The sequence below is a fragment of the Diachasma alloeum genome, unplaced genomic scaffold, assembly GCF_001412515.2.
Source record: "Diachasma alloeum isolate Michigan unplaced genomic scaffold, Dall2.0 Dall_scaffold_00773, whole genome shotgun sequence".
NCBI lineage: Eukaryota > Metazoa > Arthropoda > Insecta > Hymenoptera > Braconidae > Diachasma > Diachasma alloeum.
In genome coordinates this window covers 227,178-241,708 of record NW_021680903.1, presented here as the reverse complement: position 1 = coordinate 241,708, position 14,531 = coordinate 227,178, and the positions used below count along the sequence as shown (strand labels likewise).

General features: G+C 36.4%; 1 protein-coding gene and 1 long non-coding RNA gene across 2 annotated transcripts; one reads left to right on the top strand and one right to left on the bottom strand.

The window, feature by feature from the left end:
* Positions 1-854: 854 nt before the first annotated feature.
* LOC107044639 lies at positions 855-4,910 on the top strand. Its single transcript, XM_015266588.2, has 3 exons — positions 855-1,115; positions 2,034-2,911; positions 3,504-4,910. Exons 1-3 carry the CDS (start codon positions 881-883, stop codon positions 4,383-4,385), a joined length of 1,995 nt encoding a protein of 664 aa, XP_015122074.1. The 5' UTR covers positions 855-880; the 3' UTR covers positions 4,386-4,910.
* Positions 4,911-7,577: 2,667 nt separating this feature from the next.
* LOC107044640 lies at positions 7,578-9,917 on the bottom strand. Its single transcript, XR_001461361.1, has 3 exons — positions 9,830-9,917; positions 9,383-9,548; positions 7,578-7,825 (listed from the first exon to the last, which is right to left on the bottom strand). It is a non-coding gene; the product is annotated as an uncharacterized LOC107044640 (long non-coding RNA).
* Positions 9,918-14,531: the final 4,614 nt, after the last annotated feature.

The following is a 14,531-nucleotide window of genomic DNA, read 5'->3' as shown; positions in this document are numbered from 1 at the left end:
GTGTTTTTTCCATTACATGAGACACGCTGATCCGAAATTGAATACTCGGAAAGCTGCAAAATGTGTTATTCAAAAGTGTATCTTGTTCTGGGAAAATGCAGGAATTCCAATCATCCAAGACTATCATGCGATTACTGAGTTGGAAAAATTAGTGAAAGAATACAGGAAGGTTTTAAAGAATGGCCCTGTGCGTAGGATGACGTGTGCTAAAGCACAAGTGAGGGAAATTGACTTCAAGTGTATGTTGAATGATTTGTTTGACATTGCGTGTCAGTCAAAAGTGGATGCAATGAAAAATGGAACTGCAAAAATGCTGTTGGCTCTACACCGAGAACCGGGGAGAAAGGGTTATTTGGACCAAATCATCGATACAACAGATTGGATTCCTNTGTTGCCTCCCACTATTATGCTATACTGACAATAAAGTATTTTCCAACCATTTTCTTGGCTGTACTAATGGTCAGTTAGAGTACAACTTTGAAAGAGGCAACATCGAAGGATTCCTGACACTTTCGTCTGTTTCACAAAGTTAATTTCCTATTTTTATTTTAATGTGCAATTTCTTCCAAAAAGAAAATACGTGAAAATGGCAAAAACTCGACCGGATACCGAGAGTCCATTAATTGGCAATGAACGGCCAGAAATTCGGGGTAATCAATTGCCATCGAACAAACAAGTGTTAGAGTGTTTTTTCCATTACATGAGACACGCTGATCCGAAATTGAATACTCGGAAAGCTGCAAAATGTGTTATTCAAAAGTGTATCTTGTTCTGGGAAAATGCAGGAATTCCAATCATCCAAGACTATCATGCGATTACTGAGTTGGAAAAATTAGTGAAAGAATACAGGAAGGTTTTAAAGAATGGCCCTGTGCGTAGGATGACGTGTGCTAAAGCACAAGTGAGGGAAATTGACTTCAAGTGTATGTTGAATGATTTGTTTGACATTGCGTGTCAGTCAAAAGTGGATGCAATGAAAAATGGAACTGCAAAAATGCTGTTGGCTCTACACCGAGAACCGGGGAGAAAGGGTTATTTGGACCAAATCATCGATACAACAGATTGGATTCCTCCGCTTAAACACGGATATGAAAAATCGCAGCCTCAAGAAGAAGGTACTAAATGTATTCCATTCATTTTCCTTTATTGAGAGTGATAGAAGAAAAGTCATGATGATCACTAAGTGCACTTCCGCGGTGAAAATGACTTAGCCAGACTTGAATCGATGCGGTCAAAGGTAGAGAAAAATTGAAAATAAAAAAAAACGTGTTAAGTTTTGTGCTGCACGCTTTCAGCCATTTGTCCTTTTCGTCAATTTCCCAAAGCTAATGAGATGAGAACGGTTGGATGTTAAAGAGTATATTAACCAATCCAGGAATCAGGGATTTAGGAGAATTGAAAATACGATATTTAATTTTTTTTCTTTATCTAGAGATTGTAACCATCTCCCCAACAATTTTTATAACCCTCCAATTTGCATTTTTCAATCGGAAATGATCCATTATAAAGTGCACTTTTTGGACGTCTCGAGCGGGCTGTGACGTCACAGCAATGTAGTCGCCATGCCTCTCCCTCACTCTCGTAGCGGCAGCCGACAGGAGCGACACACGCTGTCTCTCGTACGTTAACCCGAGCGATCAACTTTTAACTCATTATTAACATTAATAATCTACATAAAAATCATTTTTTTCTCATGGAATATTTTTTTGATGATCCATATAACGCATTGAGAGGAGAATTTCATCAATTTAAAAAAAATGAATGTTCCCTGTTCTCCAAAATTCCTGATTCCAGAATTAATTTACATAGCGTGGAAATGAATACGTTTACTGAGTATATTGATGGGTTTACTCTAGAAGCCGCTTACCCAGGTAGGGGAAAAACAAATCGGCCGGGCTCGGGCCAATCGCGGCGGCCAGGCTGCCGAACTTCGGGGCGTAGCGATATGAAGAACTTTCTTCTCTATCCTCTCACTCTTCTTATCAAAATTCCTAGTAAATTCTTACTAATTGTGAATTCCGCCAATTTTGCAGTGAAACCGAACAGAATTCTCGCCAATTGTAGTAATTATCAGTGGGATGAAGAGGAAGATCTTGACGAACTATCGAAGCAGTTTGAAGATGACGAGCAAGATGACAGCGATTTTGAGTGTAATGCAGATCCCCCCAAACCAAAAAAACGCCTGATTATGACTCCAGACCTTACGGCCGCTTTGGATCGAGCTAAAATCAGCGATCGTATGGCGGCACGTGTGATCGCTGCTCTTCTCATATCGGTTGGTTTTACTGTGGACGATTTCTATTTGAGCCGAGAAACAATCCGCCGTAACAGGGGTAAACAACGTAAGGCTCTGAGTAATACTATCAAAGATAACTCAAAAAACGGATCTTTCACTACGGTTCATTGGGACGGCAAGCAATTAGCAGCACTGGGGAACAAATACGAGAAGATCGAACGACTCCCTGTTCTTATATCAGGCATTGACGGAGATGAATTACTCGGGGTTCCAAAGCTCGAGAGTGGAACTGGTGAAGAGCAGGCAAATGCCATTTTCAAGTGTTTGGACGAAAGGGGATTTCTTGATGTTATATGTGCCATGGTTTTCGATACCACGGCTAGCAATACTGGCAGTTCAAATGGTGCATGTGTCCTACTGGAGAAATTATTGGGAAGAAGTCTATTATATCTTGCTTGTCGGCATCACGTGTTTGAGCTTCTGCTGAAAGCTGCCTTTGATGTCTCTATGGGCCCTACCTCTGGTCCAGATATTTGTATTTTCAAACGATTTCAAGGACAGTGGCAGTACTTGGAGAAGGGAAAATTTTCGCCAGGAGTTCAAGATGAAGAAATTCAAGCCGCAGTCAAGGATGATGCGAAAGATGCCCTCACATTTGCGTATTCGCAGCTGAAGGTAGACTATGCCGGATTTATAATAATTATTATTATGAACGAATTATTAAAAAAAACTAACGCACGAAAAAAATTAGTAGAAAAACCTAGCGAATTCGCTGGAAGATTCTATTGGCCTTCTATAAACCTTTCTGTAAGTTTTTGGCCGTTTCTTTGGATCTGTTCAATAGAAAGTATTGTATAGATAAAGTCTATGGAATTCGATTTTTCTGGACAAGTTATTCTATTGAGATATTTTTTATAGAATTTCTTCAGTTCAGCTTTTCTAAGTTCTTCTTGCTTTGATTTTCTTGATGGAAAGAAAAGAAAAATAGAATGAAGAAAACTTAAAAAACTCTAACCGAGAAAATTCTATAGAATATATTTCAATACAATAAGTTCAATAGAAAAATATAATTCTCTTGGCCTTTTCTATAGAATATTTTCTATTGAACACGTGAATAGAAACGGCCAAAATCTGATAGAAAATTTTATAGGGATCCAATAGAATTATCTAGCGGATTCGCTAGGCTTTTCTATTGATTTGTTTCATACTTGCTTTCTTAATGATTGTAAATGACAGGCTGAACGCTTTTCCATTCACTGCTTCACAGATTGCGAGCATTCGAAAAGACTACCAAGAGTTTGTAGAGCTGGTGATCATGTTCCTAGGCGGGAATCTTCCAGATGGCAATCGGTTTCGAGCTCTAGGCCCCATTCATCATGCTAGGTGGATGGCGAAAGCAATTTACTCACTTAAAATTTTTTTGTATAGAGATCAATTTTCCATGAAAGCGTATGAAATATCAGGTTTGAAGAGTATTTGTATTTTTATTGTTCGTTTCTACCAGAAGAGTTGGTTCACAGCCCCAAATGCAGTTGAAGCACCGAAAAATGACCTAGAATTATTGAAAAAATTGGCAGCTGAAAACAACTCTGCATCTCCAAAAATGTACAACGCTGTGTTTGGAAAATTTGTGAACCATCTCTGGTATTTATCAGAAGAATTGATCGCTTTCGCCTTTTTTGATGACTCTTTGGATTTAGACTGTAAGAGAAGAATGTGTGAAGCGATCAAATCTCGACCTGCCCTTAAAAACGATAGAAAAAAGCGAAAATCAGACATGAAGGATCAAAACTTCATCCAAGAGTCAAGTTTAGATCAATTCGTAACACAGAACACCATTCAGTTCTTCAAAATTTTAAATATTGAATCTAATTTCTTGGATATCGATCCGATAATGTGGGGAGAAAGCGAAGAATATGTTAAAGCTTCAAAAATTGTGAAATCACTTCTCGTGACGAATGATCTAGCCGAAAGAAGTGTGGCTCTGATCACTGAATATAATGGTTTGCTCACGAAGAATGAAGAAAGTACACAAGATGTGATGCTCATAGTGAAGAAATTGAGGAAGTTGACACCGGATTGCACGAGGGAAACCTTAAAGTTTTCATTAGAAAATTATTTAACCAAGCGGGAGGCAGCAAATATGTGACAGCGCGCATGTCACTGAGTGATGTCTTAATGTTTCTTTTGCCATCAATATATTGATGGCGAGCTTCCAAATGGTTTCATCAGAATGGAGTTTTTTCTTCCTCGCATATCCTTTTCCATTTCAAATCGTCCTAATTTAACAATAAATGACTATATAAAGATTTGTGAATACTCAAAAAAAAAAATTTAGGTGAATTACTTTATCTCATTAGCTATTAAAAGATCGAACCAAAATTTGGAGAAAAATGTAACTTAACCATACCGAAATTTAACTTTCAACTTCAACTTTCACGTATATTGTAGCGCTTAACAAGCGAGGTTCATTCAAGAAAAAAACCATCTGGTGCAGCCTATCTGCAATGCGAAATAGTATATTATGCTGTATTGTATTATATGATATTATTATATTATGTATTATATATTAGTAATAAGAGGAAACTCCATGCTTAATACCGAAAAATGGAAATATCTCGGGAACTGTATGAACGGGTATGCATATTTGAATCAATTGATATAGAAAACGTCGAGACGAATATTTTGAAAAATAAATAACTGAAACCGGTTGAATATGTTTCGAGATATTTGCGAAAAAACAATTTAAAATCAACGATGTACAATGAAAATTGTAAAAATAGTTAGAATAGAGCTATTGTTATCATTCGAATTTCGTTGATATTTGTATAAACTAGTCGATTAAATGAGGTAATTTTCGAAAAAAAAATATAAACAATTATGTATTTTTCATTTTTAAGACATCAACACATGGTTTCGATCATCGAAGGTCGGTCCCTTCACAGAAAAGGTCCGCACGGCAGGTCATTTTTTTTTCTAGGTTCAGTTTCACTGTATATGGCCATCGTAAAAGTACCGGACAAGGTGGGCACCTGTCTCTACACAAAAATTTGTCAATCTTATTTCGTCTTTTTCTCTACATTGACAATGTCGAAAAAAATTTTTTCCCTTCAAAATGATAGCCAGATAGTTTATCGACCATTCGATCCAAACGACACGAGTGGACGGAGCTCAGCAAGCGTTGTAGACACGTCTGAAAATCACGCAATTGAGGGAAAATCCGAATTTTTATCTTGAAAACAAATTGTTATTTCGTTGAGAAAAAAAATTGTATTGTTCTCTTCCCTTCTACCAGAAAGTCTACGGAGTTAGTTCCACCAAGGTGAGTGATTCAGTCTTGAAAAAAAATATTTTCACATTTGACCTGTTCAAGACATGTTATATCCCATAAGAAATTGAATCACTTCGCGCAAACTTGGAAATTCATTTTAAAAAATTGAAAAAAATCACATGAATTGGTACATTCTTTCCTCATCTTCTTTCCAAATGAGAATTTTGAAATCTGTTTTGGTTCTCCCGGGAGTCGGATTAGTATATATATATATGTATATTTTGATTGGTTGAGATATAGGACATTTTGAGGGGATAAAAATTGAAATTGGTTGTATAATTGTTGAAATATTTTCGAAAAACGATTTACAAACAAATGGCGATTTCTCACAAACGGCTGGACCGATTGAGCTGAACTTTAGCACAGAGTTAGTCCTCATTGATACCTATCATCTGACAAAATTTCAGATTTTTTGGAATTAGTTTAGTTCTCTATTCCTTCAATTTTCTAAAAGTTGACCACCTAGTGGACACCCGCACACATACACATGGTGGTCAAACTTAGTATTTTTTACGTGTCGGTCCATTCTACATCATTTCCAAGCAAAATTAGCGATTCGAAAAATCGAACGATTCCAATGCTTCCGTTCGGAAGCAATTCATAAAAATTCAAAATTTCACGCTGAAAAAACACTCTAATAATATAGATGAACAAATCCACAGTTGATGTACATCCACAACGCTGTCCTCATGAAGGAATCCGTCAAGGAGAACTGAAGATCAGAACATTTTATTAGTCCAGAATTTCGTGACTATGTCTGGCCNATTTACAAACGAATGGTCATTTCTCAAAAAGGGCTGGACCGATTGAGCTGAAACTTAGCACACAGTTAGTCCTTAGTAATACCTATAAGCTGAAAAAATTTCAGATTATTTGGAATCATTTTAGCCCTTTATTCCTCCAATTTTCAAAAAGTTGACCACCAGGTGGACACCCGCACATACACACGGGGTGGTCAAACTTCGTATTTTTACATTTCAGACCATTCTGCATCGTTTCCAAGCAAAATTTGCGATTTGAAAAATCGAACGATTTCAATGCTTCCATTCGGAAGCAAACATACTTTAAAAATCATTTGTTCATGAAATTTTATTGGNTTTCATGACTTTTCTTGTCGTCAGTGGTTGATTTCATCAACTTTTCTGTCACTCTCAAGAACTTTTNTCGGAAGCAAACATACTTTAAAAATCATTTGTTCATGAAATTTTATTGGTAAAATCGCTGTAAATACGGACAAATGTTTGAAGACTTACCCCCGTTGAAATCAGGTGTGTTCTACGGAAAAAAAATTCTCATCGGAAAAGTTGGCTTTCCAATTGTTTATTAATAATTCGTTAACAACAAAAAATCTCACAGGAGTTTGACTTGGGAACCTCCATATTAGTATTCAACGGATCAAAAAAAAAATTAGGTGAAAACAAATTTTTCGCCCTGAAATTTATGCATTCNTATCGTTAGTCAATAAACCTGCAGAAACTTTGTACGAACGGGTACACGTATTTTGATTGATTGAGATAGAGGACATCGAGATGAGTATTTAGAAAAAAAAATCGGTCGGATAGTTTTTGTNCTTTCCAATTGTTTATTAATAATTCGTTAACAACAAAAAATCTCACAGGAGTTTGACTTGGGAACCTCCATATTAGTATTCAACGGATCAAAAAAAAAATTAGGTGAAAACAAATTTTTCGCCCTGAAATTTATGCATTCTCCCCCCCCCTTGCATTACTATCTCAGTTGAGATGAAGGGGCTCCCTTTCATATTTATAATACACAACATATACATCAATTTACCTAGCTATAAGATAATGTACTTGTATTCTATTTCCGATAAGAAATATTTTTTGAAATTCGCGCCCATTTCCCGAGCAATGTNAATTTCAAGTTAATATATTGATTTTTTCGAAAGTTAGAGTGTTAACAAGCATTTTGAGCAAAAAACCGAAAGAACTGAAATATCTCGGAAACTTTGCATGGACGAGTATACATATTTTGATTGAGTNCCCATTTCCCGAGCAATGTCATCTGTTGATGATCTTATCGAAGCTTGTTCTCATGTTCGAGTTTCGAGTTCGACTTTTTTTACAATCGATTCTCATTCGAGTGCTGTTCGAGTGCTCATTCGAGATTCTCGATGCTCTTCTTTATATATAAGGATAAGGATTAATATTGAGATTCACTGGTCGTCGATGTGGATCCTCCGAGTGAATAAAGCGATGATCCATGATGGTGACATAAGCACCAGTTACAGCTAAGATCTGAAAGAGAATAGACAAAAGTAGTCATAGTCTAATCATAGTATTCTACATTNAAAAAAAAATTGAAATCGGTGGGATAGTTTTTGAGATATTCAAGAAAATAAGTTTAGATACAAAGTTGAATATCTCCTAAACTATTCATCCGATTTCACCCATTCTCAATACGAAACATTTTAGTCCCAAGAGGNTCTGTTGAACTTCTATGAAATATGCTCTATTCAATATTTTTTTTAATCGAGAAAAAGCACAGGAAAGCTACCTAACTTTCCAATAGAATCAGCAGAATCTAATAGAATGTTAAAAAAAAATTAAGAGAGATCCAATGTAATTTTCTAGCAATGTACAATTGAACACTCNAAACCGAAAGAACTGAAATATCTCGGAAACTTTGCATGGACGAGTATACATATTTTGATTGAGTGAGATGGGGGGCCCCAAGACGAGTATTTTGAAAAAAAAATTGAAATCGGTGGGATAGTTTTTGAGATATTCAAGAAAATAAGTTTAGATACAAAGTTGAATATCTCCTAAACTATTCATCCGATTTCACCCATTCTCAATACGAAACATTTTAGTCCCAAGAGGGTTCATGCCAAATTTCAAGTTAATATATTGATTTTTTCGGAAGTTAGAGTGTTAACAAGCGTTTTGAGCAAAAAAGCGAAAAACTGAAATATCTCGGAAACTTTCTATAGACGGGTATATNAAATATTTCTCAATAGAATAAGTTGTATGATGCAATTAAATCTTTTTTTTAAATTTACTGTATAAGAAATTTTCTATCGAACTTTTTTTCTCATGAAAAAAAGAAGGAAGAAAAGCTACGGAACATTTCAATCGACTTGGCGGAAAATTAATAGACTGTTCAATATATGTTCGAGAGAAATCCACTAAAATTTTCTAATGAACTACATTTTTCAATTAAATTCTTCCATGAATGGAAAAATATGCAAGTGAAATATTCTCTGTAGAAATTCCTTGACATTAATTTTCAATTTTTTTAAATATTTTTTCTTCTAGATTCTTTCCTTTNATAGGTTTAGATACAAAGTTGAATATCTCCTAAACTATTCATCCGATTTCTCCCATTTTTAATACGAAATATTTTAGTCCCAAGAGGGTAGTTCACNAGAAAAGCTACGGAACATTTCAATCGACTTGGCGGAAAATTAATAGACTGTTCAATATATGTTCGAGAGAAATCCACTAAAATTTTCTAATGAACTACATTTTTCAATTAAATTCTTCCATGAATGGAAAAATATGCAAGTGAAATATTCTCTGTAGAAATTCCTTGACATTAATTTTCAATTTTTTTAAATATTTTTTCTTCTAGATTCTTTCCTTTTCTCTGAATCTGAATCTGAATCTGAATCTTTATTATCTCTCATTGGAATGATGAAGAAAAATCTGGAAATTTGGGCTGAGGAATTTTGCAATAAAAATCTCAATAGAAAGAGTTGTAAAGAAAAAAAAAATTTTTCATTTGATTTACCGAATGAAATATTTTTGACTGAACATTTTTTTAATGAAATTTAAAAAAAATGCAATGAATACCTGCCCGATGGCATTCTGGAGGAATGCGTCATCGTAGCCTCCCCAAAAAACCATTCTGAGCGATCTCCCAGCGAGATTCGTAAGAATGAGTTAGACAGGAGCTTGGTTCCAGGGGACATCAGTGAGTCCATCCCTCTCCCTCCCACTGATGACTCCTAGAATTGGACTGTAAAAAAAAACATGTTCATCTATTCTTATTCCCCGACTTAATATAAATGTTCTCTAAATTTTTTCCTTTTTTTGGGAAATGATTGAACAAAAACGTCACTCTATGAAGAAAAGATTCCGACCCCGTAATGTTTAACCTCTAAAATTCTCATCGCGTCACATTTTCGTATTTAACCTCTAAAATTCGATTTTTGTCACAGTATATGAAAATTGGATGGAGAAAAAATTATATATTAATATTTATTCTCATTTATCATTGGAAAAGATAATAATACTTACGTGATGTTGTAGCCAACTTCCAAGTAATCCACTTCCCGATTTGAAATCAAGGTGAAAAAATTCACAACATTATCTCGGTCCATTCTGAACGTACTCTTTTTGTTAAATACGAATTTTAACACGGAAAACAGTTGTTGTTTCTAAGAGACGAAAGTAACAACAGGTTTGAGAAAAGAAAAACAAAACACGTGCTCAGTGATGCGGTCTCCACGAACTGCCACGAACCACACTCTAGTCATGAGCGAATCGCCCGTTCGAGTTCGACTTTCAGACAATCCATTCGACTCTTTTCAATTCGAGTTGTCATTCAAGATTCCATTAAAAAATCTCGTTTTCAAGAAAAAAATCATCACTATAAATAATGTCATGCGACAGATTATTGAAGTGTTCGAACCACGCTGCAGTTCTGTTTGTGTTTGTTAATTCATCATAATCGAACCGCACGTTCGAGTTCGACTTTTTTCAATTCGAGTTCTCATTCGACTTCTCATTCGAGATTCTTGATGCTTTCCTTTATATTAAAGGAATATCTGCCGGCCACAGGATCAGAAACCCCCCCCTGAATGCCAGAAAAATATAAAAAAAAGATCATTTAACTAGTTTTGAATAATGAACACTTAACGCAGGCAAATGAGGAGGCCGGGTTATGGCGCGTAATAGTGAGTGGTAGGGATTGACCGAGGTTTAACAACAGCGCCTTAGAGCTGTCGAAACTTGAGGGAGAGAAGTTGAGTGAAACTGCTGTGCTGTCAATTTCATGTCGATACCCATATAGTATCAAGAAGTGGCGCGCTCAGGCAACAAAATTTCGAATTGGATTAAATTGCTCACGTCTGTCTATCCCTCCTTTCGCCAAGCAAATGTCGATTTTTGATACCCTCTTGTTTGTCGACCTCAATTTTGCTCGCCCACAAGAAAAATGAATAAAATTCGTATAATTTCTGTTTCAAGTCTTTTCATTGTTTCCATGAGGATGTGACGACACGGGTCGTCAACCCGTAATTTATTTTTTATTTGTAAAATTTGTTTATTTTAATTTTTATATGAAAATCACGACCTTCTTCTAAGGCAAAATTGTGAAAAATTAACCTCTAGGAGGCTTCTCTCATCTATGAGAATCGGGAAAGGAAATACTCCAAATCTTTCCCAATTCTAATACCATTTATCATCTCCGACGGTCATAACTCCACGAAACCGGGTTGAGTCAAGAGGAGTAGGTCCTGAGAAAAATATCTTGGGACCAAACAACATCCAGACCACCCCGTTCAGGCTATCAGGAAGGAGGATGGGATGATGGCATCCCTCTACGAGGCACATGCTTTTCAAATGGGAGCAGAAGGTGTCTTCAACCGAGGATCTATTGCCATCAACCACCGAGTGACAACGGCCCAGAGTACCCTGACGTAAGGATCGACCGAAGTATGAAACTCCACTTCATCTGACGAGCAGAACCTGCAGGAAGTCAGTGGGGGATATCCGAGCGACGATAAAATTATCTACTCATCAACAATCCATAAAATCTAATTTGGGAATAATTTTAAATTACTGAAAATATCAATTAATATTCATTTACGATTTTTGAGAAATAATTTTCACGTAAATTAGTCATGTAGAACATTCTAGAGTCAAATACGTTTGTTAGAACTTCGATATCCAATAAAATTTCGTATCTTATGAAATTGGGGGGAGGTCCCTCCCCCGAAACAAGATCAAGCAGGCTTATCGGTTGAACCGACCCAAGCTTAAAGAGAATCGCCTCCTAGCCAGCGCGAGATGTAGTCGCAAAATAGTACTGTCCGTCAGATATTTCGTTTACTTTGAGTTAAATTTAGTATTTTGGATTATGGAGGTTGCTGTCTATCCTGGGGCAGGTGATTTCTTACTAATTGACAGGTGGGCAGAGCCGAATTGTTATTAACTTTAAGTGAAATTGTAAAAGTGTAGCATTTGTCTTAGCTACTCTTGAGAAAGCGTCCAAGACGGCGTCTTTTCAAATTTTTCATTTTATTTTCTTGAGTTGAGGCAGTTGTGATCAGCTCCTCTTATATTTTTTCGATTTTTGATGACTACTTTTGGTAAATTTGAGTACAATATTGAAGTTCATTAGTTCTGATTAATTTTTGTGTGAAATTAAAATGTGATAAATTGAATTCATTGTATTTTGACGTCACGTATTGACCCTCAATTGGATACCCATCTATATTATGGATATTTCGTCATAATTTTGAGAATAATGAGGAATTATAACCCTTATTCAACTTTCCAGTAAATTTCATAATTTTTCGTTGTGTGAAATTATATTTGATTGTTCTTGTTAAATTGTGTGTTCTCATTTGTGTGAGTGTGGAAGGTAAAATTTGCAGGCTGGGAGTATCGTCCTCCCTCCCCCTCGTAACAAGTAGAGTCTACTCTGATACCTGATCTACCAGCCATTGTAATTCTGTTAACATTGTTGAAATATCTATATCGAGAAGAGTCGATGCACTCTCGAAAAATAATCCATCGACTAGCGTCCAATATATTTAAAATTTCAATTAAAAATAATTCTATTTTTCATTCTAAATTTTTTCCCGAACCTCACAAGGAAAAGGAAAATGTCCGTAGAAACTTTGTTATTAATGAACCTACAAAACCCAGTACGGAGGGTTTTTCATCCGAAAAACCGTGAATAGATGTCGCAGTCGTGCCCAACCAGTACACCACAGGTGCAGAACTCATGCATACTTAGCGGGCCAAAAGTGCACTAGTCATACATAATTGTGCACCTATGGCGCACAAGTATGGTACATGTTTCATGCCAGTTGCGTACCAGTAGTGTCCCTGTGGCGGACTAGTAGCGCACCTGTGGCGTACCAACTGCGCATGAGTTGTGCATCTGTTTCGCACCAATGGCGCACGAGTAGTGGCCTTGTGGTGCACCAATTGTACACGACTAGTGCACCTATTTCACACAATTGCGCATGAATAGCGCACTTGTGGCGCACCAATTGCGTACGAATAGTGGACTTGTGGCGCAGCAATTCCACACGAGTAGTGCACCTGTAGCACACCAATTGCGCACGAATGGTGCACTTGTGGTGCATCAATTACCCATCATTAGTGTATGTGTTCCGCACTAATTACGCATAAGAAGTGCACTTGGGTGCATAAAGTGTGTACGAGTAGTGCACTTGTGGCCCGTTAATTGTGCATAAATTCTGCACTTGTGGCGTACTGGTTGTGCACGACTATGATACCTATTTATGGTTTTTCGGATGAAAAACCCCCCATACTGAGTTTTGTCGGTTCATTAATAATAAAGTTTCCACGGACATTTGCCATTTTCTAAAAAAAATCAATGGAAAGACTAGCAAAAAAATGATTGCAATGTTATTCATGTTTATTGTGGGCGAGAACAATTGAGGTAAACAAACAAGAGGATATTAAAAACTAAAATTTGTTTTTCGAAAGGAGGGTTAGACAGGCGGTGAGCAGCTCAATTTAATTCGAAATTTCGTCGCCTGAACGCGCCCCGTAATTGGTTGTCTACTTGCCAACTATGCACTTTATGTCCACCATTTCGGGCTATCAGCCTATAATAAATCACTATTCACTCACCAACTCCATTCTTTTCGTCTATATCCTTACATTTCTGCAATTATATACTCATTTTCCTTCATTCTAACCGATAAACACAATATTCCATTCGAAAATTGAAAAATATCACAATTTGGTTATGATCCAATTGCACACTGGCTTTTGTTTTAGCTACGAGTCCCCTTCCAATTTTAGTTGAGCCCTTTTCCGGTCCCTGGTCATCATATTACATGCAATTGGACCCTTCCGTGGTTATGGGCCATGCCAATTATGCAACTTAGTTATTGCTATAAAGAACAAATGATGGTCATTACATCATTCACAATAAGGCATCCATTGTGCAAAAAGTTTTGATGAGTCCAATGGAACTTCCATTTTGGAATTATTTGGAAATCTGAATGAATAACAGGAATTCCAAATTTGGTTACATTGTACCAATGTGTTATTTGACAATGGGAGTGATTGGAACTGTGATGGTTAATTCAATTTTCGAAGTAATAACGAATCAATGGCTTCATTAGATGCTTCAACGAGTTCTAGACAATGGATAACCGGTTGAAGAACGATGAAATACGAGGGAGGACGATAGTGTGTGCCGCGAGTTTGTATGAGGTGCGATAATTCGATATTAGGCCCACCAAAAGCCAACAAATATAGCTATGTTAATGGTCTGCCAATTCCGACAGTATGGTATTGATACAAATATTTTGAGCTATGAGTCAATCATTTTAAATCACGGTATCCAAAAAAAATTTCTGGGATTTATATTTTCTGAGAATAAAAAATTCCTGCAAATTATTATATAAATCGAAACGACGATTATTGCTATACCTGCATTTTCGAACTCGGTCAAAGGGAAATCTAAATAATCCTCTCAATATATCATTCTATGAATTCAAAATCTTTTGTGCATTGTTATATAGGGCGAGCACATCATTCGCGATAGGGTATCCATTGTGCAGAAAGTTTTGAGGAGTCCAATGGAACTCCAATTTCGGAATTATTTGGAAATTTGAATGAATAACAGGAATTTCCAAAATTGGTTACATTGTACCAATAATGTATTATTTTACAACGGGAGAGATTGGAATTGTGACGGTTCATTCAATTTTCGAAATAATAACGA

Bases quoted from the DNA above. Each gene is read 5' to 3' on its own strand.
- LOC107044639 (XM_015266588.2), top strand. From the start codon at position 881: ATGACGTGTGCTAAAGCACAAGTGAGGGAAATTGACTTCAAGTGTATG. The intron at 1,116-2,033 runs GTACTAAATGTA...CCAATTTTGCAG, and splicing joins ATCGCAGCCTCAAGAAGAAG to TGAAACCGAACAGAATTCTC. The intron at 2,912-3,503 runs GTAGACTATGCC...ACTGCTTCACAG, and splicing joins TTGCGTATTCGCAGCTGAAG to ATTGCGAGCATTCGAAAAGA.